General features: G+C 37.7%; 2 protein-coding genes across 3 annotated transcripts in view; both read left to right on the top strand.

Annotated features, from left to right (window-relative positions):
* Positions 1-1,029: 1,029 nt before the first annotated feature.
* Positions 1,030-11,441, top strand: CNGA1 (cyclic nucleotide gated channel subunit alpha 1). 2 transcript variants are annotated; one of them, XM_027797278.2, is made up of 8 exons: positions 1,030-1,240; positions 4,492-4,613; positions 4,922-4,984; positions 5,401-5,433; positions 5,539-5,640; positions 6,544-6,651; positions 6,804-6,910; positions 7,740-11,439. In XM_027797278.2, exons 2-8 carry the CDS (start codon positions 4,507-4,509, stop codon positions 9,155-9,157), a joined length of 1,938 nt encoding a protein of 645 aa, XP_027653079.2. In that variant the 5' UTR covers positions 1,030-1,240; positions 4,492-4,506; the 3' UTR covers positions 9,158-11,439. The 2 variants fall into 2 exon arrangements, with proteins under 2 accessions (XP_027653079.2, XP_027653078.2); XM_027797277.2 differs by lacking the exon at positions 1,030-1,240 and adding an exon at positions 1,331-3,408 and having other exon boundaries at positions 7,740-11,441.
* A 697-nt stretch (positions 11,442-12,138) lies between these two features.
* Positions 12,139-26,151, top strand: part of NFXL1 (nuclear transcription factor, X-box binding like 1) — a 48,581-nt gene continuing 34,568 nt past the window's right edge. Inside the window, exons 1-11 of the mRNA XM_055701510.1 lie at positions 12,139-12,473; positions 13,794-13,964; positions 14,322-14,431; positions 16,613-16,746; positions 18,482-18,660; positions 18,829-18,990; positions 19,102-19,202; positions 20,330-20,444; positions 20,799-20,923; positions 21,831-21,953; positions 23,310-23,400. Coding sequence (XP_055557485.1) covers positions 12,314-12,473; positions 13,794-13,964; positions 14,322-14,431; positions 16,613-16,746; positions 18,482-18,660; positions 18,829-18,990; positions 19,102-19,202; positions 20,330-20,444; positions 20,799-20,923; positions 21,831-21,953; positions 23,310-23,400 — 1,471 coding nt within the window. The 5' untranslated portion in view covers positions 12,139-12,313. The remainder of the gene's footprint in view (positions 12,474-13,793; positions 13,965-14,321; positions 14,432-16,612; positions 16,747-18,481; positions 18,661-18,828; positions 18,991-19,101; positions 19,203-20,329; positions 20,445-20,798; positions 20,924-21,830; positions 21,954-23,309; positions 23,401-26,151) is intronic.

Below are 26,151 nucleotides of genomic sequence, written 5' to 3'. Positions count from 1 at the left end.
CAATCCACTTACGAATGGCCACTCAAGAAACAAATGTGTCTTAATCCTGGGGTCTCAGGGGGCTGGACTGCTTTCCTGGGTTCGGCTTGTTGTGAAGCAAAGTTTAAAAGTAATTAAGTATCTTTAACTATGTCTCAGTTGTGACAAACATACAATTTCAAATCTGTACATTCGCTCTTTTTGATGCTTGGAAACTTTACTGGATTTCATGCTCAGCAATGTGCTTCCCCCCCCCCCCCCCCCCCCAAATGGGCTATGTAAAACATGCCACATTAAAGAATCAATCACTCAAGCTCCCGAGAACTTAATTTTCCTCATTCTTATGGTATCCAGCAGTGAAATGAGAAAGCTGAGATATGCAAATACCTCAACATCTTCTCTTTCAAACATCTTCTCTTTCAAAGTACACTAGGATCCTCTCAGGGGCTTTCTTGATTGTGTGGCCACTACAGATGAACCCTTGCATATTTCTAATTAAGGAGGACTGCAGTTACTTTACAAACCATTTTGCAAAGTCATAATCCGTATCAAACTTGAAGATTAGTTCAGTATCTTAGAACTTCATCATCACGGCATTTTCCACTAAATATATAGTCACAGTTTTTAAAGCATCAAAATTATGTAAATAATGTAAAAGTTGTGCAATGTAAAAGTTATGTTAGATTAGTTAAGAACTTTCAGTATAAAATGGTATTTCCTATTACTCAGCAATAGGATAAATACACTAAAATAAACAGGAAAATTCTATTTATAGTGTTTTATCTAATCTAGTAAAGACCTGTTACTACAGTTAAAAAGCATCTGCAATGTAAAGAAATTGGGCCAGCAGACAATCTGAATATATAGCAATTTACAATAATTTTTTTTAATATTTTTTTTTAGTTTCAGGACAGAGTACGCTCCAATATTTGTCACTTCTTTTGCATGTTAAAGGGTCTAGTAAGCTGCTGTTCAGGTGAGGGATAATAGTGACTGCCATTGTCACTTTCGTCTCTCTCTAAATCTCAAAATCCATCACTAGGTCAGGGAAATCCTCCTCTAATGTCTATGTCCTTCCTTGGGAATAATTCAGAGAACGGCACCTGAGACTGGCTGTTTGAGAAATAGATCAATAGGGGATTTGTTTATGAAATGTTGATTAAATTTAGCTTTTCATGATGGCTTTGCTTATGTAGTAAGGAAGCGTGGCTGATTTAAAGGACTGAAATCGCTATTAGAAGCAGCAGATTACATTCCCAAGGTAAGCATGCACACTGATGAAACTGCTTACTGCAGAACTGCTAAGGACTAATTTGCATGTTAGAAAAGAGATTTGCTGGAGCACACTGCAGAATTTAATGTCAATGAAGCTTTTTTGTAAAGCAAAAAAGTAGATATTTATATGATGCTAAATTCTGTTCTGGGATATTCTTATTCAAAGCGTTTTCTCCCTGAAAATAATGACTAGAGAAGTGAATATGGTGGGCCAGTAAGAAAGTGTGAAATAGGTAAAATGAAAGAGAAGAGAGGGAAGCTGGTTTTCCACTCACTACAATTCCGTGAAAGGATAATAATGCCTTCATTTTCTTGCATCCCTAAAGATTTTAATGTATAGTAATTAATATGACTAGGTTTTAGATCATAATGTTTGAAAACTCAGTTGTTTATCATAGTAGTCACATATAAAAATCTGAGATAATAACAGTAAACTATTTGTGATGATACAGTAAAAAAAATGTGGTAAAAATCTAAACTACCTCTAAAGCAAGCATTTATCTATATTACCTTTCAAACTCACTATCCACATATGATAGTGTAAGAATGAGCATTGGACGATTAAAATAAAAGTAGCGTAAGAATTTGTGACAACGTATCAGTTTAAGAAAAATGTATGTGACTACAGAATAGGAAATGGTAGTGATAAAATTTAGGAAAACCTGTCCGAAATACTGTTTGAAAAACCTCCATAATAAATGCATTAAGGTGAGTTCTGTACCCACTGAGTTTAACGGGACTTTTTCTGCTGCTCCCAGTGTCGAGGTTTTGTCACACAAATGCTGTAATGAGGTAACCACAGTCCTCAAGCCTGGAGCAGTTAGTGTGTCACATGCTGCATCAGCATTTCTGTGTCTTAGACTCAAGAATGTCAAAACTCCCCACAATTTGCTTTGACACTAATGGAATCTGAAAATATTCTTGTGCTATGTATCCTGACTGATTGACAAGGGAAACAACCTGGTGCAGCAGTCACCTGAGCCTGACATTCGGATTTAGGATTTTGGGACTACAGAGCAGTAAACGCTTCCAATTTCTATGCCACTTCATGCTTCCAGTGCCTCAGTAAGATGGAATCTCCAGTCCTACCCCAAATTGCAGCTTCTCTTTCCCAACAAGTCCTATGCACGGCTGCCATGGCTCCTTCAGCAAAACACAAAGAACCCCACAGTGCTTCCAGTTACAACAGAGAGTACGCAGAGCCAGAGGAATCTGTTTATTTGCAAAAATTCAAAAAATTTACCTGAAGAGCAGGGGAATGTAAAGGATACAAGGATCCCCAACCTCAGGCTGCGTACTCTGGGTGGGTGTGGATTTTTGGACATGTCCTGTTTTACCACACTTCTCATCTTCTTTAACCTCTAGTACATCTGCAAATCAGTATGTCTGGATAGCACAAAGTCAAAGATGGTGGGTTTTTTCCTCTTGAAACTAAATAAGACTCAAAGAGCAAATATAAATATGAAAAAATTGGTGCCTAAGTAGAAATACTGGTACTGGGACTCCTAATTTGAACTAACTGATTTAGAGATGACTCTGCTGGAGGAATGACTTCCCGTGAGATGAACGCATTCACATTTGTCTGGTGCTGAGTGATTGGAAGTGGTTGGACACAGCTTTATTTTGTGTCATTATTTGTGAGCTCTGTGGACTCCAGCCTGGCTCTGTGGAGGTTATAGGTTTAATCAGGATGGAATTTTGTGTGCTAGCATTAGCAGGGCTTTCAGAGAACCTGTAAGCAGACATAAAGCAGCTTAATTCAACCTGGCTTACTTTCAGTTTCCACACTTTCAAACACAATTTATGCTTGGAGTATGTCAGTGGAAACCCTGTTACTGTTTTTAGGCCCCTGATGAATCTAACCTAATGTTTACTATATCTTAGAATCTTTTTATGTGACATCTCAGAGTCGATCCTTGCTCTTAAGCATTTAAAGACTGACCAGCAATGTTGGACTACATTAAGGACTATTCATGGAAGAACACATCTTAATCTCCAATCTTTATCTTTCTGGTTTGTAGAATGTTGTATACTGCTGTATTATTTTTTGCATCATGTGTCATTCATGTCTGATGACTGCTAGAAACATGTGTTTCCTCTCCTATTTCCTTTATGGGAATAGTTTTATTTTCATTGATTAATAAGGAAAGTCAGGTAAGTCTGGCAGTAATGTGGTAGCTGTATCATCCTGCTTCTTGTTTGCAGTGTGCTTGACTACAGAATGGAAGTACTTTCTTTAAGACTGATTCATTCCATGGCATTTGACTTCACTTATCAGTGGTACAGCCACTCGTTTGTCAGTTTGTGGCTCAGACATCTCTATGCTCTACTTTCATGTGTGCAGGGATATTGTTAGTGCAGTGGATAACATCCATTTTATAATTCTATCTAAATGGCCCTGTCAAGAGCAGATCACACTTGTAAACACAATTCATGGCCAGAGAGTTGGCAGTCTCACTGATGTCACGATATAACTGAAAAAACTAAGAACAGTGGCAAAAAAGGAGAGCAGAAGTTAATTACTCCAGTGTTGGAAAGATTGTGCACTAGAATGGACTGTATTAGTTATGTACTCTACAACATTTTCAGGTTTTTAACAATGAGATGAACAAACCAGACATGATCAGTCACTAATGTTTCTATTTAGGTGTTTATATACTACCTGCTATATGAGTAAGGAGACTTTACTACATTAATCTTAGCTTTCTTGCTATAGAACCTACTCTTTTCTCTCCCGCACATAATTCTCAGGTGTCAGACACACTAAGATATGCACTGGTCATAGGCCAGTGGATGCTTCCTAGCCTGGTTTTCAGGATGTCACCTGTGCATGGATCTGTTTATCCATCTTGATACAATATGGTTTGAGTCTTTGGTTCAAAATCTATTGTAACAGTGGTGGACGTTTCAAACACAATTGTCTAAATATTTTCAGAGTAGGTGGTTAGGCTTCGGAGAAAGATCTAAATTAATGCTTCCTCTAACAGAAAAATGTGTTGAACATTCTCTTAGCAGCAGCTGCCTGGTCATTCAGCACACTGAAGCACCCACAGTGCCCTTTCTTGTCTGGTGGGAATCTCATGGGAGAGAGGAAACTGAAAATACTGTTAGTGGTTTTGGGGGAAGCAAGGTTATAAAAGATTTATCTTTAGGAAAAAAATAAAAATTGCTTGTTACTTCTGCTAGTTGTGAAATGACTCGATTATTTTTTAAATCAGTCTTCCTCCATTACCCAAGGTAAGACAAACGACCATGAAGGTAGGAGTGATTGAGACCCATCACTCCCATACAATTGTTCCCAGCGTGGTAGTGCAAGACACCAGTGAGGACCCTGGACCAACAGACAAAGGGGAAAACAGGTATGTCAAATTTACTATTTTGTGTCTTTGGGGTTTTTTTTCTTTGATCATTTGCATAGAATTAACTAAGCACAGATGCTTGTCATCATCTGATTTTCTTCACCCTGTATAAATAAATTACATTTTAAAGATTGTAATATATTGATTATTGTAAATATTTAGGGTATTAAAATCTGTGCTCTTTCAATTTCCTTAGATAACTTAGCCCATTACTATAATGGTGAGAAACAGTCTGTGAAAACTGAGATTAAATGGCTTTTTCTATATCAGCAGATATCATATAACTGTGTTGTTTTGCTGTTCCCCAGGCAACAGTACCTACCCGGTGCATTTGCATGCTACAATATTAACAACAATAGTAATAAAGATGAGTAAGTATCTTTGCCATTTCAGAAAATGAGAGTACTGCAATATTGCTTGTTTAAGCAGCAATGAAGAATGATATCTATCTAACCACTTCTTTATAAACAGTTTTGTCATTCAAGTAATCCCCAAAGAGACAGCACATACATTTAACTTCATGTACATCAATTATGATGATCATTCTCGATACTAAAGTTACTGGTATTATATCTATTAGTTTAAAACTCGATACTAAAGTTACTGGTATTATATCTATTAGTTTAAAATAAAAGTAGTTCTATGTGAATACAATAAGCAAAAGAGTTTTTGAAGGCCAAACACCTAAGTATGTTATCCTTACTGAATTCAGATGATCCTAATAACTAAATGTGGAAGCAAGTGTTACATGCATCCCATGGGTCTATCATATTTTTCTTTTCCTTAGAGAGGAGAAAAAAAAGAAAAAAGAAAAGAAGAGGTAAGACAAAGAGTAGTAATACTACTATTTCTAAGATATTCAATTTCTTTCCAAATATGTTTTAACTTAGTCTGTAACAACTGAAAATTTAAACCTATTTCTTAGCAAGTCAGAAAAAAAAAAGGATGGAGAAACACAAAAGAACAAGGAAAAAAAAGAGAAAAACAAAAAAAAAGATAAGTCCAAGAAGAACGAAAATAAAGAAGAGTAAGTATTTTTCATTTACATCCTGCTATATTAGTCTAATAAAACTGCTTTTGATGTAAAACTGAATCCATTCATGGACATCCTGTAAACAAGGTGCTTATACTCTAGTGAATGAGTGTACAGATCCTGCTGCTCTCCCTTGACTAGAGTAGTTTTGATTTAACTACATATGTGGACAACAGAAATACGCATGCATGGAACTGATCTCAAAAAATTAATCAAGAAAAATCTCCTTTGGTTTCTGATTATCCAATATTTTTTGCATAACAACCTGCAGCAAAAGATGTGCCAGCGTAAAGCAGTCTCTCCCACACATAAGGACACCTACAACCAAGTAAACTCTTCTATGATCTAAAAGTTCTTGCTTTACCTTTTGCTTGGTAAATCCATAATTTTCTAGACAAGGAAAAGTAACTTAAAATAGTGCAGTACAAACTTGTGTGGTATAATTTCACATTCTTTGGTTTCTTTATGTATAACATGCCAATGTTTCATCTTTCTTAGCGCTAGACTTTTCTCAGTGAGAAAGGCTTGATTTATCTCACTTACTGAAACATTAGTCATCACATAATATTTTTATTTTTTAAAATATGATCAAATCATTTATCAGACAAGACAGTTCACTGGGTAGGAAACTAATTTTAAAAGGTTGAAATTACATGGGCCACTATAAACTGAAGTGGGACTGCCAAGCTGCTGCTCAGCAAAATTTAGATTCTAAAGTTTGCGTCCTGACTCACAACGAGTAAGCATCTTCATGTTCTCCATGCATTCAAGCAAGGAAGCTTATAAAGACCGTTTATTTTACACTAACAATTTCTGGAATGCTTCATTCTTCAACAATTGTTATGTGTATTTTAAGTCTCTCATTAAATCTCATTTTTTCCCCTGCCTATCACTTAGGAAGAAGAAAGATACTTTCGTTATTGATCCAGCGGGAAATATGTATTACAACTGGTTGTTTTGCATCACAATGCCTGTCATGTACAACTGGACCATGATTATTGCTAGGTGATATACTCCTTTAATGACTGTATAAAACTTCTGGCAAATCATAATATCCCTAAATAGATAAAAAAAAAAAATATTTCATTCATCACTGATTTCATGCAAGTATTTAATTTTCTTTTGGTGGTAATTTACTTTTGTCTTTTCCTATTCAGAGCCTGTTTTGATGAGCTTCAGCACTACTACATAGCAGTATGGTTTATTATTGATTACATTTCTGATGCCATCTATGTTGCTGACATGTTTGTACGAACAAGAACAGGTAAGTATACTCAATGATTAATTCTTCTCCTTCATATATTTGCCTCAGGTGGTTTAAAATATTCTGAATATTAATGCTGTTATTATCTGGATACCCATGATGAGGTACAATAGTGAAAAAGACATTGAGATTCTGAAAGACTGTAGTCTGTGACCTGTAAAAATAGGAGAAAATGATGTATTACTCAAAGAATACATAAAGCCTGAGGAAAGCTAGGCATGAGGTAGCCTAGACACAGGCTGTTCTGCCTGCAGATGACTCAGTAAGACAAAATAAACATGCAATGTGGCCAAGTGAAGACCAGCGGTTCTGCAACATTAGCACCTAAATCTGGATTTTGTATTAAAGGAGATGCAAATATTCCCTTGATTTTCAAGACCATCAAGCAGGCAAGACATCTAACTAACTTCAGCTGAAACTGCTTCTTTTAAAATCTTATCCTACATCCAGAGCTACTGAGTAGATACACTCAACAGGGAACTGAAACACCCATGTTCAAATTCCTCCCCTCATTAACCACCCTTCCTACAGTCTGTGGAGTTTTGGTGTGGTTTTTTTTTTTTCAGATGTTCACCACAGTGGAAAAGTGGAGGGAAAGAATCAGAGCTAGAAATGTTTAATTTTCAAATCTGTATAGTTTAGCTCAAGCTGAACTATATAGCACTAAGTTGAATATTTGGAAATAAGAAATTGCTTATTAAAAAGTAAGAGAAGTTATGTACCATCTGGAATTTGCACCCAAAATATTTTTCAGAGGAGATTTGGATTGACATTAAACATGACACAGATGATGTTGTAACATTTTTCGTTATTTACAATTTGATTTTAGGTTACCTGGAACAAGGTCTCCTGGTGAAAGAAGAACAAAAGCTTCAAGAGAAATACAAGTCATCTTTGCAATTCAAGTTAGATCTTCTGTCAATCATACCAACTGATCTCTTATACTTTAAGCTAGGACTGAATTACCCAGAACTAAGAATAAACAGACTACTCAGAGTAGCTCGGATGTTTGAATTCTTCCAGCGAACAGAAACGAGGACAAACTACCCAAATATCTTCAGGATCTCTAACCTTGTCATGTACATCGTAATTATTATTCACTGGAACGCCTGTGTATACTACTCGATCTCAAAAGCCATTGGATTTGGGGCTGACACATGGGTCTACCCCAACACTTCTGATCCTGAATTTGCCCGTCTGACTAGAAAGTACGTCTACAGTCTCTACTGGTCAACACTGACACTGACCACTATTGGTGAAACACCCCCTCCTGTAAGAGATTCTGAGTATTTCTTTGTGGTTGTTGACTTCTTGGTTGGAGTGTTGATTTTTGCTACCATTGTTGGTAACGTGGGCTCTATGATCTCCAACATGAATGCTGCCAGGGCAGAGTTTCAAGCAAGGATTGATGCTATCAAGCAGTATATGCACTTTCGGAATGTGAGTAAAGACATGGAAAAAAGAGTTATAAAGTGGTTTGACTACCTCTGGACAAACAAAAAGGCTGTGGATGAAAGGGAAGTCTTGAAGTATCTGCCAGATAAACTAAGAGCAGAGATTGCAATCAATGTTCACCTGGAAACACTAAAAAAAGTTCGGATTTTTGCAGACTGTGAAGCTGGTCTGTTGGTTGAACTGGTTTTGAAACTCCAGCCGCAAGTATACAGTCCTGGAGATTATATTTGCAGAAAAGGAGATATTGGACGAGAGATGTACATTATTAAAGAAGGCAAGCTGGCAGTAGTCGCTGATGATGGAATTACCCAATTTGTGGTCCTAAGTGATGGCAGCTATTTTGGAGAAATCAGTATTCTTAATATCAAAGGTAGCAAAGCCGGCAATCGAAGAACAGCCAACATTAGAAGTATTGGATACTCAGACTTGTTTTGCCTGTCTAAAGATGATCTCATGGAGGCTTTAACAGAGTATCCAGATGCAAAGGCAATGCTGGAAGAAAAAGGCAAGCAAATCCTAATGAAAGATGGGTTGCTGGACATTGATGTTGCAAATTTAGGAACTGATCCTAAAGATCTGGAAGAGAAGATCACCCACATGGAAGGAGCGATGGGCAGATTACAAACAAAGTTTGCCAGGTTGTTGGCTGAGTATGAAGCTGCACAACAGAAACTGAAAAAAAGACTTACACAAATAGAGAAAATACTAAAGCCAGTTATAGAGCAAGAGTTTTCAGACTTAGAAGAAGCAGATCCATCCACAGATAAACCTGGACCATCAAAAGTGGAATAAAACAATGGAGGTTGCCAATAAGACTTAGGGTCAAATCCTGCATGGAACCGAATGCATTAATTTCTAATTTTTGTAGGACCTGACTACTAATTATGAAAAATTACTTGTTGAGTTGACGTCACTAATTTCCTACAAGCAGCACTGGCAGGTTTCAGGAAGACAAAGAAGAATCAAGAGTGAGGATGGAAGATAACACCTTGGTCTCGCACAAACAGGTGGTATTATCTGCCAATGCGTTATGTACTCTTTATGTAACACTGCTCTACAGCAAATGCATTCAATCTATATACAGTCATACACCAGCAAACACTGAAAGTTTTGCTGACTATTAAAACAATGTATTGGTGTCTACTTACGGAAATAAGGAAAGGTTTTTTAAATATTGTACTTTTGAAGTCAATATGGACAAGATCCATGATATTAAATTTGTGTATAAACAAACACATTTTAATATGTATTGATTAAGATAAGATTAATTAAGTATGAGAGATTATATAAAGAATTAGGTATACCTACAATGCAAATGTGAGTACTGAAGACTGTAACATTTGGAAAATATTACTACTTCATTGGATTCACCTTGGCTGATTTCTTGAAATGTAAGTGGGCAGTTTTAAATGGTCCTTTTTTCAGGATATTAGATGCAAAGGCTGGGAGAGGGAAGAATATACAACTTTTTTGCAAGCATTGGTATGACAAATGTGGATGGCTCAAAATCTAGCTGTTCTTTCCACAAGCAAACGAGAAATAATATTGAAGACTGTTCTGCTCCATATAATCATATGGCTGCTAAACATGGATTATTGAGTTTTTTAAGATCTGTGCTTAGAAATTTTTATGTCCCTAATGTAACAGTTGTGGATGCTGGCAGACTGCAAGAAGCAGACATGACAGAGAGAGGCAAAACTCTCTCCAGACTGTCTTCTGTAGCTGCTGTTAGGGAAAGAATACAGCAACTAAATAGGTTCTTTTTTTAATTGGTATTTCTTTCTTCTGTTCACAACTACTACTAAGATAGTAGAATCAACTGTTTCTTACGTCAGATGTTTTCAACTGCTTTGAGAAGCATTATTTCTTGTATTTTTCCCTAATTTATGTCTTCTTCCACTGGCAAAAATTGGTTTTATTAGTTGTGGTCTCAGCAGGGTATTTTCAGTAGACTTTGATCACAGCTACTTAACATTGGAAAAATTTGATGACAAGGAGTGAAGAAAAGGATTGCAAGGAGAGAATGGATAATTCTGTATTTAGAGCAATTCAATTATTCTGGGCAACTGGACTGCCACTGTTAAAATATTACATATGTAAATGCTACTCTCACTTGATAATATTGCTATACTTTAATTCTTCTCTTTAATAGATGGAGATATTATAAATTGCATCTTTTGTAAAGTGCATTCATTTCTGGTTGTTTTATTTTTTGTAATGTTGATAGGTTTACAGAATGCCAGGGATCTATAAATAACTCCTGATTTCAGTGCAAGGATTAAATAGTAATTGATGTAATTAATTAGCTTTAATCAAATTAATGAAATACAATTCCCTTAAAGTAATGCTTAGGATATATATGGAACAACAAGGATAAATATAAATATGAAGTGGCTGTTCATTCACTACTGATCCTGTGCTTTGAATGCCAAACAGTGTAATTTGCTGGTGAGGGGAAGGAGTATGCCATCATTTCATTACAGACTATCTGTGCACATAGGAACAAGCGTTATTCTGGCATGGAACTATATTGTAAATGTTGGAATTTGCAATCAGCATTCTTTCAATTCAGGACTTGAATATAATTTGCAATCTGCAAGGCAGCAGCACCCTGTAGGGCTGTGTTATGTTCCACTAGGCACTTAGTAAGCACTTCTCTCCTTTGCTGAAGAGTTTAGGACTTTGTATTAGAGAAATGTGTGATAGTATAATGAATTTGAATTAATAAAGGCTGAGATATACTGTTCACATTTTTTCTTTTATTGATCCTTCAGTCTATGACACAAGCTGTAGTCACTAGCTGCCTTTCTTGGAAATAAATATTCTTTGATTTAAAACACTTAAAAATAAAACAGAAAAACAGAATTGATCTCCAGCAGTTTACTTAATATTTTCAGACTCTTATTGATTGGAAATCTTGTATTATTTATCTTTTATAAGCATGTATTTCCTGAAAAATAACCCCAAACACTAAATGCAGAGTTTCTTCCTGACACAAAACAAACCATAACTGCTACAAGGAAATGTCAATGAAATTTAAACTATTTCAGCTTGCACTTATTTGTCAGTACTTTTCAGGAGGCACACTGGCTCCTCAATATATGTTTCCATGCAGCATAGAAGCTTTTGGATGTACTTCAGTAAAGTTTTGAAACACGTTTTGTGGCCAGTTTTTAACTATCCCATTGCGAGGAGCAGCTGTGAAGAAAACGTGTGCAAGAGCCTGGCGCTGGAGGAACGGCTGCGAGGTTTGCTCAGGAGAAAAGGAGGCCAAGGGGTGTCCCCATGGCTCTCCTCAGCTCCCTGAGGGGGAGTTCTAGCAAGGTGGGGGTTGGCCTCTTCTCCCATGTAACAAGTGACAGGACAAGAGGAACTGGCCTCAAGCTGTATCATGGGAGGTTTAGATGGGATATCAGAAAAAATATCTTGACCCTGGGGGGTACTCCTGAGACATGCAGGTGCGGCACTGAGGGACACGCCAAGTGGGGGGCTGGGCACCGCTCCGTTGGCTGTTGGACCCGATGATCTCAAAGGTCTTTTCCAGCCTAAATGACTTCGTGACAGGCAGAACGGCTGGCAAAAAGAAATTAAAACATCAAATATTAGCGACCACAGCCTCGGTATTAGGCAAACGCCTTTCTGCCTCCTGCAGGCCCACCCGTCCTCAAGGCACGGCGAGCCCCGGCGGCCGCGTGCGCCCCGATGCACGCTGGGTGCTGGAGTCCCCCAGCCGCCACTTCCGCCCCGGCCGCGCGGGGGGTGCTGGGAGCTGTAGTCGCGCTGCCGGGGGAGCTCGCAGGTGTCCCCGCCGCCTCCACCGCCGCTTCCGGACGGAGGGGCCGGGCCGGGCCGGGCCGGGCGGGAGAGCTCGCCTCGGGGCGGCCGCCGCCGGTGGGGTGAGGAGGGGTCGGTCTTCCTCCGCCGTCCTTTGCTCACTGGCGGGGAGAAATGGAGGCGCCCTGGCGTCAGGGCGGCCGGGGCCGCGGCCGCGCCAGGCCCGGGGATGGGCTCGCCGCTCGCGCTGGGGCGGCTGCCCGGCCCCCGGCCCCGCGGGCCCGCGGCGTTGCCTGTGTTGCGGCCGGCGAGACCAGCGGCGAGGGAGCCAGCGGTGAGTCTCCAGTCCTCCGCGCTACCCCTGCCCGGCCGGGGGCTGCGAGGCCCCGGGCTGAGGAGCCGGCTGTGGGCCGGAGCCCAGCCGCGGCGTGGGGAGCCCCTACAGGTGCCCGGGTCGGGGCTGACCCCGGCGGCGTGGGGAAGGCAGGCGGGCGGGGGGAGGCCGCCCCCTCCTCACCGCGCAGCCCGGCGGTGGCCGGCCGGTACGTTTTGGAGGAACCGCGGAGTCCTCGGGGAAGTTGCTGGGGGCTCGGGGGCTGTGTCCTCCCCAGGGTGCACAATCTGTGCCCTTCGAGGCACTGGATTTGCTCTCAGAGTAAAGCATGAAGTAATGGACGAAGCAGCTGTTTTTCAGTACGGTTGGAAGGTTCAGGGGAGCGCTGCCTGCTAGGAGCTCATAACTGCTGTTATGTTCTGGCCAGCGTGCCACAATGCCCCGGTCTGGGAAAGGTAAGGGCTTTCCAATGCACCGAGTTGCTATGAGTGTAAGTTGATATTTACGAAATATTTCGGAGGTAGAGAAACGCCAAATACTGAGCTCTTTTAAGTGGCAGCATGGTTTTTTAAGGAAAGCCCTAAAACTCAGCTTGACGGAACCCCAGCAAATATATTGGCTGCAATAGTCTCATATGGAAAACTAGCAGGTACTTAAGACCTGTGATGCGCTGAAGACCTTTATATTGGCATGGTATGTTATGTTAGAGGCACTTTGGTTTATTAAGAACTCTGTTAAGCTATACAGTTTTTTTTCTCCATGTGAGAATCTTCCTTTATTTAGTGTGCTTTAGAAAAACCCAAGGTTTATATTAAAATACTCTGTCACTTTTAAGCTTGCCACTTTTGCAATAAGGATTTGTTGGATGGACGGAGATCGATAAAAGTCATAACTTAAAAAATACCAAATGTTAGGAGAGGTAGCTGTGGATCATTAGCAAATTATAACAATTGACCTTGTCAAGAATTGCCTGTTTTGTTGGGTTTTTTCCTTCCTTATACTATGAAAGTTGTGTTTGTGTACGATGTGTGTGGGGGGGTTTAAAACATCCTTCTTATAAAGTAGCATTATAGACGCGTATATTCTAGTATGTTTGGTTCGATTTGTCAGCAGTAACTGACAGATAATAATCCTGCTCTGAAGTTTATGAATAATACAATTTTATGTTTTCTTGAGTGGTATTGAAAAAGTAGCAATGTACTGCCCTTAAAAACATGAAATCAGCAAGCAAGAAAAGGACAGCTGAAATATGTAGAACTGAACGTGGTGCTATGATTAGCTATTATGTTATTAATCATTGTTAATCTGTTATCTTAATAGAATTATCTTCACAGAAGAAATTTGATGAAATTAAGAAGGCTAATCAGGCTGCAGCAAAAAAGCTAGTTGAAGACCAGTTTAGCTCCTCATCTGAAGATGATGATGAAGATGCTGAAGTAAAACAAGGAAAGATTTTGGCCAAAACGTTTACCATTTACACCAGTCAAACTGGTAAATTTTTTTTTGTTTATTGACTTCTGTTTCTCTATGAAAGCATAAACAATGCTGTAATATTGGCTGTGTGATAGAATTTTTCCATACTTGGAGGGTAAAGCACTTTATTCTGACTTGTATTAAAAATATTTGTTCCCAGCAATGTGTGCTGGCAATACTTCTTGCCGTTTTATAGAGAGTCAGTGGTGTATTTTTGAAACAGCCTTAAGTACTTTTAATAATGTGGTTTTGTAATAATATATGACTGGCTTCTCTTCAGAGGAAAAAAAACCCAAACTTTTACAGCAGTCTCAACATGTACAGAATAGCATATCAAACATTACTGATTGCTTTAAAAATCTTTATATGTTAAAGATGGAGATGCAAGTGAACTGGAACGTACAAGACAGTACATGAATGAAGCTTTTCAGTCAGGGGCTATGACGTGTCTGATCTGCATTGCTTCAGTTAAAAGGAACCAAGCTGTAAGTATTTTATAGTAGTTTTTTAGAATAAAGCAAATATAACTATCTGAATAACTTGTGTTTAGTTATACTACTAAGGTAATTCTTGGGACTGATAGTTTTAAAATGATGTGTACTAAATGCAACATTTGGCATCTTTGGATTTTTTCAAACGCTTGAAGAAATAAGTGCTTATATATACATACCTTGTAATCAGAATATTATTTTTTTACCTATGTTTGTTATCATAATGTAAATTAGTTATTTTTAAGTTTTAGAGTCTAGCAGATGAAAAAATGAAGTGCTTGAAGGCCAGTGCTTGCAATGGTGTATGCAGTAAGCTATGTTGTGGCAAACGGGAACACCAAAGCAAGAAATACTTGGAAGTTAGGAAGTACTATTGTCAGATTTATAGCAGGGAAGCTAAAATAAACTTAGCAGCTCCAAATGCTGATCAAGTGAAAGAGAAGGGTGGCATGTCTTAGAAGATTGTCTTATTTTATATAGGTACACTTTTTGTGGGAGAGATTTCAGGACAAATCTTTTTTGCTTTTATTGTTATCTATCAACTTCCCTTTGACACTGACAGGCCCAGCCCTGTTTCTGTAATGGTTACTTGAATCAAATACGTGTTTGCAACTGTATGCTTAACACTAAAAGAAAAAAAAAAAGTGCAGAAAATCGTCAGCTTCTGATGCTGAGTGTATCTGGACTACAAGTATCCAATGAAACTGTAATTATTAACTTTCTTTTAGAAAGAAATGTAATGTTTTACATGTATTCTTAACATTTAATCTGGTTTTTTTCAGGCCTTGACATATGTGCTTGGATTAATTTTAAAGCGCTTTATCTCTTGATAGAGTTAATCTCACCTCAGAAGAAGTGAGATTATTTGGCAACTTGGAAGTCATCTTTTATAACTCAGTGGTTTGTTAGTTATATTGAATCTGTAAAGTTTCAGACAACCGTTTGTTTACTTAATGTCTCCTGTTTAGCTTTAGTTTTGGGAAGTTAGTTACTGTACTTTTAGAAACTTACATCAATGACTTTGTCCTCTATAAGTTAATGGCAAAATTCTCCTTGTTTTCACAGTATAATTTTATAACAATGTCATAAGTTATTAAAAAATAAATAAATTAAAACTTAAATTTTCTGCTGCTTTTCTCTTACCAAATTGCTGTAGTCATTCTAAGCCAACAATTTAAGACATCAATATATGAAAAGTAGCAAAGTCATAGAACTGCATTTCTGTTACTTAAATTGCTTTTCAGCAGTAGGCTGATATTCTAAGCAAAGGATTGTGATTTCACCCCAGAACGGACAAACAGAAATACTTGGGGACAAGAATATAAAGGTTTAGTGATGGAGACAGGATACTGGCAAAACCAGCTCTCTTAAATACATTTGCTTTTAATTCTGTTCTATACCTCTCTTGCTCTTTGAACAAAAGACACTAGGTCAAAAGCCACACTTACAATCAAGTATTTTTCTTACTAGCGTTGTGTGTAAATCCTGAAGTTTGAAATGGGGGAAACATCTTTTTAGTACTTTACTACCAAGATGGCTAGAGACCTGGAGCATGGGACAGGGAGAGAGGTGCAGGGAGAGCTGGGCTTGTTTAGTCTGGCAGAGAGGAGGCTAAGGAGTAAGATTGCAGCCTCTTGTCTAATTGGAGTTGTGAAGATAGCTAAAGCCAAAGTAATCTTTGTGATGACAGGTTGTGTAATAGGGGGGCAGTGGCACAAACTGGGGCTTGCAAGGTGCAAACTGGTACTAGGAAGGTAGTATGACACTTGGAGTAGGTTGCCCAGGATGGTTGTGGAGTCCCCATCCTTCAGGATTTTCCAACTTTCCTAGGCAAAGCTGTGACTGAACTAAGCTAAGTTGGCAATAGTCCTACTTTGGGCACAAGCTTGTGCTACATGAACTCCAACAGTCTGTTTAAATCAACATTTCTATGATTATATGAGTATTTTGGGCTCCATAAGCCTTGGCAAAAGCTTCCCACTGGAGCTGGAAAAAAGATTATGGGATCAGTCTGTAACAGTAGAACTACCTGTATTAATCTAACAATAGGTTCTATCTTTGGAAACCCTTTTTAAAATTGAAAAATAGAAAACGTGTTTCTTTAGGTATTACAGATGTTTATCAATGGAAACAGAAACCTAATATAAAGCAATTGGCACTTATGTCTGCTTTTAGGTCTGGAGCTGTTGTGGATGCTTTTGTATATTTCACCTAGTGTGCATCCAAAAGTGGGCCAAGGACAGCCTTTTCCTTGTGTCTTCTCCTTTGACAGATGATGATTTTGGGAAGAAAGATTATCCCTGGCCATGGTGAGCTCTTCATGGTACATTTACAAAGATACTTTTATTGTGAGACATACATGAACTCGAGTTTAGAAAGAAATGATACTTGTAAACGATGTGCACACCAAAAAAAAAAAAAGTTTAGAAGACTGACTTTTCTATTGCTTTTTTGAATTATTTTTAAGTTTTCATTAACATGATTCAGGAATATTTCACAGTGATATTAAATATGTGCTGCATCAAATTTGTTTTAACCTTTGAGAAGGTAACTTACCTATTGTGTGTCTCAGCTTCTAATATATATTTCTTTAATTTTCTTTAATTAAAAAGGCGTTAAAATATTTGTCACTTAAAATTGGCACTGTGAAATAAATGAAAAGAAAGTCCTGAAATAGCAAGGTTTAGGGATTTAGTATTTCTCTTTTTAAGTCTCTATAGCTCAAGCATTAAAGCTACTCTTGCGGATTTGCATGAGGTTGTATAAAGAAGAAAGTGATATTGTAGCTGCATGAATAATGAAGCTTGCTTTTTCAGTAGGTTTGTGTCTGAAAGTTCGGTCAAGGTTTCTCAGTGCATGTTTGTTCTATGGTTTATTTGCCCACCTACTTTTGTGTGGAAACCTGTAGTAATATCTATGAGACAGTTCTCTGTCAAATTTGGTTGAAAGTGCGAGGTGGATTCAAAAGCTCTATTAATGTGGGATCTCAGAGACCATGTTTGCTTAGGAAATAAGATTTTATTATTTTATTTAAATATATAGAGAGCAAATAATTGTTGACAGGCAGTGTCTCAAGTTGATAATGCCTATTCTATTACAAACTAGTTTTGTCTTTAAGCATAATGCTTATAATGAAAAAACTTTAAGGGTGAATGGTATTTCATTTAACATTTAAGCACATGATAAAACTGTGCAGTCACTACAGAGGAATGGTTTATAGCCTGTAATGTATTATATAGGGGGAAATTGACATTTTATTTGATAAAAACGAGTACGTACGTCTTTCAGAGCCTCTCTTCTTCTCTGAGAAGGAGCTCCTTGACTGTTGCCTTTTCCCAGTGTAGCCAGAAATAGGAATTGCTTTGTTTCTCATTCCTCATGTTGCCTCCCTCATCCATGACTTGCATCTGAAAGCCTTTAAGGTTTGTGGCACCAAGAAGTTCCAGAACTTTGGTACCTATCTACCTTTAGGAATAATGTATTTTTTTAATACCTGCCACTGTCAAGGATAATAAACGTGTGCATCTCATAGTATCTAAGATGCTGAACTGATAGAATCTAAAATCTTTCAGCTAAAATTGTAATTATTATGCATAGTTTTAATAACATTGCTGAGTCTTGTTTTACATAGCTTTTAAACCGCTACTGGTAAAAACCTGTTATTTAATCTTATTTTGATTGGTTCAGTTTAATTAGGTTAACTCTGTTGCATGCATTCCTTTGGTATTACTTGACATAAAAATTGTTCTGTATGTTTGCTATACTGATTTTTTTCGGGTGTATATTCTTAGAGAAAAAAAGATTGCAGTGATAGCACAATTCCTTATACATACTAATGAATATATTGTAAAATCTGACATATAGCAAGACCTTTATTGTATATTACAAATTTAATTATGTTGTTATTGGTTACAGTGGTTGTAAAAATGTTAGTTGGTAGCCTGGTAACAGTCTTGGGAAACTGAAATCATAAAAACTGCTTTTCTTTTAAAAAAATTATTAAAAAATTGCTTTTCTTGTCACTCCCTTTTTCCCTTGTTATAGTCCAAAATGTAGGTTTGAATACAAACGGTCTGAAACTCCTAGTAGGTATTACTGTTACTGTGGAAAAGTGGAGAATCCAACATTGGACCCATGGCTGGTACCTCACTCCTGTGGTCAGATATGTGAGAGGGAATTCAAACCATCTTGTGGTCATAAATGTTTGCTGCTTTGTCATCCAGGTAAATCCACCGCATCTCTTGGTTGTGTGACCTGTATTTATATAGATGTTGCACAGTTTTACTTAAAAGCTGCTAACTTTAAATAAAGTTCTCAGAGTAAAGGAGATGTAGTCAAGGCTGCACTTGCGGAATGGCCATTAGTGAGGTATTCTTTTTTCCTGTCCTTAGGACCCTGTCCACCTTGCCCAAAGATGGTCACAATAACCTGTCACTGTAAGAAAGCTAAACCGGTGCCCCGAAGGTGCAGTGCCAAGGAGTGGTCATGTCGCCTGCCATGTGGACGAACATTGCTGTGTGGACAACACACTTGTGAGAATTCCTGTCATGCAGGTAGACCTGCCTTCTTAAATTCGGAGAAGTAGTTGTTTTCATTGTTATTGTTAACATATATCATTCTTTTTGCAATTCCTACTCTCAATGTCACTTTGCAATTACATTCAGGAGATTGTCAGCCTTGTCCACGAGTCAGTAAACAACGGTGCATCTGTGGAAGACAGACAGCAGAAAGACTTTGTGCAAGTCCTCAGTGGCAGTGTGATCAGGTATTTTTTAGGTTTTGAAAGTGCAATCAAAAATGTAAGCAGCAGTGTTTGAGAATGGATCTACTTGGTGGCCTAGTTAATTTCTGACAGTTAAAATGTCACTGTTCTGGAATTGTGCTAGCATTAAGCTAGCAGTGAATTTGACCTGTTTACTTGTACTTGTTGCAATTTCAGCTGCTGTCTTCAGAAATAACCATGAAAACACAGCTTAGTAGATAGTTTCATGCTTATTTACTTCTAGTGACTGTGACAGAATGAAGGCTTTATGATTCATTCTTTGAAATATATTTGCAGCTCATTCTTAGGACCAAGGCTATGGATTGACAGACTGTAAGAAGTAAAAATAGTTACAAAAATTCAGTGGTAGGGGGAGTTGCACCAGGACATACTTGATCATTACAATCCCAGTAAGAAAGGCACCCAGTCTTTGTAAAGTGTCAATTAAAATGTGATTTATTTCAACTAACACTATAGAGAAAGGGAGTATAATATAAATAATAGCATGTCCTTTTAGATGCTAGGAACCCTAAGCTGTGCAGTACTGAATGAGCCTCTGATCCATGTGCAGCATGCAGTGCAGACCCCACCTGTAGAAATGGTTACCCCATTTCGGTCATTGAAGCTATTGTAGGATGTTGTGGCAGGAAAGAAACTGTTCATCATTTTACTGTCAAACAGAAAGTATGCTGAAGTGAGAACTTATTGCTGCACTTTTAGATAAAGGCAAGGACATGGAGGTGGCATAATCACTGGTCCTAAGCGGCTGCTGCCTGCAATTTCTTCTGCAACCGTAAATTTATCCTGTGACCAAGGGACATCTGCAGCACAACACAGGCCTGAAGGCTGAGCTGTATTTGCAGCACATCACAAGCCTGGAACTACTCATGTTACTGTTACATGAACCACTAACTCCTCAGTATACAGTGGTCTTCCAATCCTTCCAGATTACTGCAGGAGTGATCAGTTTTATTTGGTGAATCCAGCGAATATAAGATTTGTTAACAAAATCCAGAAAAAGTTAAATGCCATCCAGATGTCTCTCTCCCCTAGTTGTTCCCCTTGGGTTGCTTTGTCTTGGTATGTAGTTATGTCACATTGCGTTCACTTGGTTTCTCTGAGTTTTCCAGGTGTGTGGGAAGTGTTTGCCTTGTGGTAATCACACATGCGAAAAAGTTTGTCATGCTGGTCCCTGTGGAGACTGTCCTCGTTCTGGGAAAAGGTCTTGTCCGTGTGAAAAATCCAGTAAGCTGACTTTTTTTGTTGTTGTTGTTAAATGTGATAACATGGGAAGAAAAAAAAAGTCATCCAGTCTTTGACGGTCAGTAGTTTAGGTTAATTCTGCAGGGCGGAGTCCAGGAAAAGTTCTTACAAGCAGTGAACTGTGACAGCTTATACTAACTTTATGGCTTAATTGTTTCAAACATTTAATTAGTACCAGGGGTTTAATTGGTGATGTGAATAATTGAGTAATTCTAGAGAAGCTTTTAAAAAGAACGAGAGAGAATCGGCACTTGAACTTGTAATACATGGTGCTTTTCTTTTCTAAATATTTTGGCTTTTTTCCTAAATGTTTGCTTGTACTCTCTCTTCATCTAGAGTTCACGTTGCCTTGTACAGAAGATGTGCCCACCTGTGGTGATAGTTGTGACAAAGTTCTGGAATGTGGCATCCATAAATGTTCACAGCGCTGTCACCGAGGTCCCTGTGAAATATGTAGGCAGGTTAGTATTACTGTAGCAGGTTCACGTTTTTTTAGGGTTTTAAACACTGTATGCCTGGAACAGTGCAAGTCTCCTAAGGAAAATGAAGTCATGCCTATCACAAAATCTATTACTTTCTGTTTATTAAAAATGAAGCGGTGTTTCTTCCTCTACTCCTCTCCCACCTCAGCAAAATTCTGAATTAATAGTTGAGCATTATTTTTCTGAATTGAGACATTGATGAGGGTTTTACTGTTTTGGGTTGGTTTTTTTTTAATTAATTATACCCTAAAAGATACTTAGTTTTTTTCCCCAGGTCTTCTAGCTGTTTATTCATTAGTGAGATGGAAGATGCTGTAACATAACATTATTTCCTTGTTAGTAAGAAAATACTGGTTTGCTCTGCTCTAAATATCTATGGTGCTTCTGTGGTCTGGCCTATCTAAAGCGGCTGCTGTCTGCTCTCGAATTGTCTCTTCCTGAACCAGCTTTGGCTACAAAGTCTGTGGTGAAAGTAGGTAGCACTGGGATGAAGATCAGATGAACCTGCTCACCTACTTCTTGAGTTATCTATATACACAATGGGTAAATCTAGTTTACTATGCAAGGAACGTACTTTTTTTGTATGAATTTGTTTTGTGTTTATGCTTGACATCTTGCACTACACACTTGAGTGGTTCTCTGGAAGTGGCTCCCCTCTTGGTGAGACCAAGGTTACAGTGAGATGCCGTGTAGAGCAGTGTTTGCAACACTGACACAAGATCCCCAGGTAGTTACTGCTCAGAGCATGTGATACATTCCTGTTGTGATAGAGCATTGTAATGCTACTCTGCCATGAATTTTTCTTTACAGCTAGTAGCAGAACATTTTCTTTTATTTTTTTCTTGTATTAAAAATACCTTGGTTTTTTCCCTATCTTGCTGCCCAGGAAGTTGAAAAACAGTGTCGCTGTGGAAAGCACACTAAACGCATGCCATGTCATAAGCCATATCTATGTGAAACAAAGTGTACTAAAATTCGTGATTGCCAAAAGCACCAATGTAGGAGAAAGGTAAGTGTCCAGAGATGATTCTCCTCAAATGTATTGTTCAGATACCTAAATTCAAAAAAATGTTATATATATCACATCAATGAGTTGTTCAACCTCATGTTATTGTATGGAACAAGGGGTTTTCTTCATTGTCATGCAAATTAGTTTGCAAGGTACCAGGATCCTCTGAACAGCATGTCGCCAAGAAAAACTCAGTGGCCTTAAAAACTGGGAGAGGATTTTGACAACTTTCCAGTTCCAGAAGGCAGTTTTGCTTTCAGATACTTGGGTAGTTACTGATGCTTTATGCATTCTGGAGTAGTTAAATTGATTTCTTTCTCTACTTTGTAGGAAGAGCTGGGAATCTCTCATAACTTTGTAAGGGACATACTCTTATTTTTGACAGTGCAACACTCCAGCCACCTTCTGATATGTATCACTGCGAGCAGCAATGGTCTGACAGTTGAGAATCTGAATTTTGTTTTGGTTCTCATTTGAAGTCAAAGGAATGACTGATAGCTCAGGCCTGTCTTTTCAGTTGAGTGATTCAAGAAGGCCTGAAAGTTGCCTGCCATATGTGAATTAAGACATATGAAAGTTGGACTTCTTACCACAGAGACATGAAAAAAATGCAGTTTTATTCTTAGGTATTTTTGAGTATTATTGTTATTACTGCAGTGAATTTAATTTGTGTGAACAGGTGACAAAACAAGTAAATGCAATCTTGACGTTTTTAATTTATGCTAAAAAATTCCGGGTTTCTCTTTCTGATTGTCATCCTTCCTGATGCAGTTTGGAAGGAGGGTACCTTTCAAGTTAAGAGAAAGGATGGGGTTCCCTTGTGACCTGGCATCCACCAATGTGGTAGTGTTGTGATGTGTGCTGCTTCTTCCACATTACTACTTTATATAAGAACAGAAAGCAGATAACTGATTCTAAAGTTATCTGACCTTTACTACAAAGGTAAAAGGTGTTTAAAAAATATAAAAAAAGGTAGCAACATTCTTGTGCCAGGGGTGATACAGTATAAAAGTGGAGGAAATCGCAGAGTAATGGGGCAAACTGTTAGCTATCCTATGTGTAATCTTCTGAAATTACTTTGGACTAAAATATTATAAGAATTTGAACCTTTAAAATGTTCCTCGGAAGCCCTCTGCCTTTTTGGTGTGTTGAAGTGGTGTTTTCAAATGTGTACTTTCTTGTTGTTTTATAATTTGAAGTTTTTAAAACAACTTTACAGATGGCCTCCTTTCTATACTTGGCATGAATTTGAGGAAATTTTACTAAATTGCATGAAAAAAAGAGGTAGTGGGAGAGGGCAAATTTATACCAGGAATGTCTTAAGTTTTCAGCTATAGAGGGTTTTTTTTTTAATAGTGCTGTTCTGGAAACTGTCCACCTTGTGATCAAGTCTGTGGGCGGACTCTAGGCTGCAGAAATCACAAATGTCCTTCAGGCTGCCATAGAGGTAAGAATTGGTGAAGGATCCCTGTAGTGATGTAATATTGTTTATTTTTGCCAAACTTCATGCTTGTGTGACTCTGTAGTGCTTAATGGATTCTCTCCCTTGTTGCATGTGGGCTTTTTGTGGGGGCAGTGTGTTTGAAGGATTTTTAGAGGTGGTTAGAGCTTAAGGACTTGCATAATAAAACCTGAGTTTTTACCTGGTAATTTTGCTTAGCAGTGTTCCTCTGAAAATGCTCTGTCTCCTTTCCAGCTGCTTAATTCAAAATCTATGCCTTGACTTTTTTTCCCAAGTAATTCTGTTCATTGAATATCCATAACAAAGTCCAGCTACATGTAGAAATGACTGTACTGATTGAGTCTGGATTTTTTAAAAAATCCTGGAATACAACGTGTGATACAAGTGGTCTTAAAATAAAAAACAAAACCCGAACAAGTTGATAATGTGTATTTTTTACAGTAAAGATACCGGTAAAAGAGAATATAAGAACTTGCTACTGAATATATGAAGGCTAAAAAAAAAGTTTACTTCTGCATCCTGTGACTTTGGCTGTTTTCAGCATCTTTTTAACCAAAATTACCTGGCAGCTTTTATCCTGGCCATTTGCTTTGACATACACTTGGTAGGGGATTTAACTGGAATGACTGAAAAAGTGGCTGTTCTCTCAGCAATTTTCCCTGCAGAAGCTGCTGCCCTGCTGAAACAGCAACTGAGTAGCCTATGTAATTTCCCTTAGTGTTCCGGACTTTAAATCGCAACAGCTCAGGAAATAATTCACAACTTGTTCAGCCGATCTTGCTTTTGAGGCAGTGATTCCTAAGAAGATGGGACAGGTAAATGTGGTGGTTGTCCCAGTTTACCTATTAAATCTGTCACTGCAAACTAGTGGTTTGGGTTTTCTCTGTTAACTGTGCCACTTCTCTTCTTCCTCTTCCTTTATTCTTCCATCCTCACATCTGACAAATCCTGGAAATACATAAATATTTTTTTTTGTACTGTCAGAGGAAAACTGGTAACATGGTTTGTCTGCAGCAGTCTGGTTGATAACTAAATTGTAGCATAAAATTTTGGTTAGAAAATGAAGGAGCTAATACTGCATTCTAGGATAAACTTTTACATTGAATAGCTGTTTGTATTTGATACTGCTTGCATCTTACAGCCTGGCTAAAATTGCCAATGATTTCTGATAACTAACAGCAGTATAAAAACAATAAAGCGGTGCCTATAAGAAAACAAGAATGAACTTTGAAAATGTAAATATCGAATATATACACTTTAAAGTGTATGTAATTTATTGAAACAGCACAATTGTCAATATTTAAGTGCTAGCTCTTGCCAAAAGTTGCATCTAGTGAAGCTAATAACTGTGGTATCAGATGATAAATTTAGAAAAGAAAATAACTGTGTGCTTTAACAAATTACAATCTAGTACAATTTGTAATATCTCATCAGAATGTTTGAAAATATTCTTGATATAGGCAATGATTTGTATTTCAAAATATTTATATTACTGTGGTTTTCCTTTACACCAATATTTTAACAGCTGCTGAAAGTTAGGATTAATTCTTTTGTCTTTATTTGTGTAATACCAGGTCAGGTCAATTTTGCAATGAGCTGTCAGATCTCAGTGACCACTGATTTTAGGGGAAATAGTATGCTTCCTAGAAAATAGCTTGCCAGATCAGGTCCTTTACAAAAGGTACCTGATCTCAGAATTATTAGATGTTGCTGATGATAAGCACTTGGCCTTTAGCAGGGGTCCTTGAAAAAAGGTGACTTAATCTATTCTGTCTGTGGTTTGATTTTTATATACCTTTTTTTCTCAAGCATGCTTGCTGAAATTTAGAATGTGCTGCCGGGGATCAGAAGTGTTTTGTTTCCTGCTGTAGTACATTATAACACTTGATTTGAGAACAATATGTTGGGCAGCATAGCTTTAGACCTTTAGTTTGTTTTGTAAAAGTAGTTGTTTGTGTGTGCTGATTACACATTGAAATTTAATTTTTCATATAAAGATTGTATACTTCTATCCTTTTTACTTCAGCAGCCTTTTGTCATTGAGAGATCTGCTTCTTGAAGTGTTTCTTCTCAGATCCTGCTAACAAATCAGAATTGTTTAAAAAGTTTTTCTGTTGATAATACCTTTGAAGTACTGCTTTCTTGAAAGTTTCACAATGCAACTTTAGTAAGTCAGAATCCCATGTCTAAATTTGCTCTTTTCAGAAAATTTATATTCTCACTCTTAATTACTCAATAATAAAACTTAGCAGTTGGCACTTTATAGCTCTCCCACACTGTATCTTCATAAATTAAAACACAGATATTTTACAAATCTTTTTGAAATATATCAGGTTAGTAGCATAAGTAACTTGAGGATCTTTTGGAAAAAGCATTGTACATAGGCTGAACATTTCTTTAATATTGTACAAAATCTGGAAAACTATCGTACCAGTTTTTCAATGTGTCTTTTTATCTTTTGAATATAGATGAAAGATGACATGTTCTTCATATGTATGTAAGACTGAAATATAAGTAGCAAGTATTTAAGTGTTGTGTGATCTAAATGTCTGGGCTTTAATAATGCTGACTTCTTTTGAAAATGAGAGGGATTGTTTCTAACTTGATACCATTTAACAACTGTAGAATAATCAAGATTGTTATTACTATTCCTTAAGAATGGTGAAATTCTCTTACTCAGGAGGGATTTGAAACTAAGCAGAAATAAAAAAATAACACCCATATGTTATTTAGATC

The sequence above is a fragment of the Falco cherrug genome, chromosome 1, assembly GCF_023634085.1.
Source record: "Falco cherrug isolate bFalChe1 chromosome 1, bFalChe1.pri, whole genome shotgun sequence".
NCBI lineage: Eukaryota > Metazoa > Chordata > Aves > Falconiformes > Falconidae > Falco > Falco cherrug.
The sequence above is the reverse complement of the archived record's forward strand: the minus strand, read 5'-3'. Positions and strand labels throughout refer to the sequence as shown.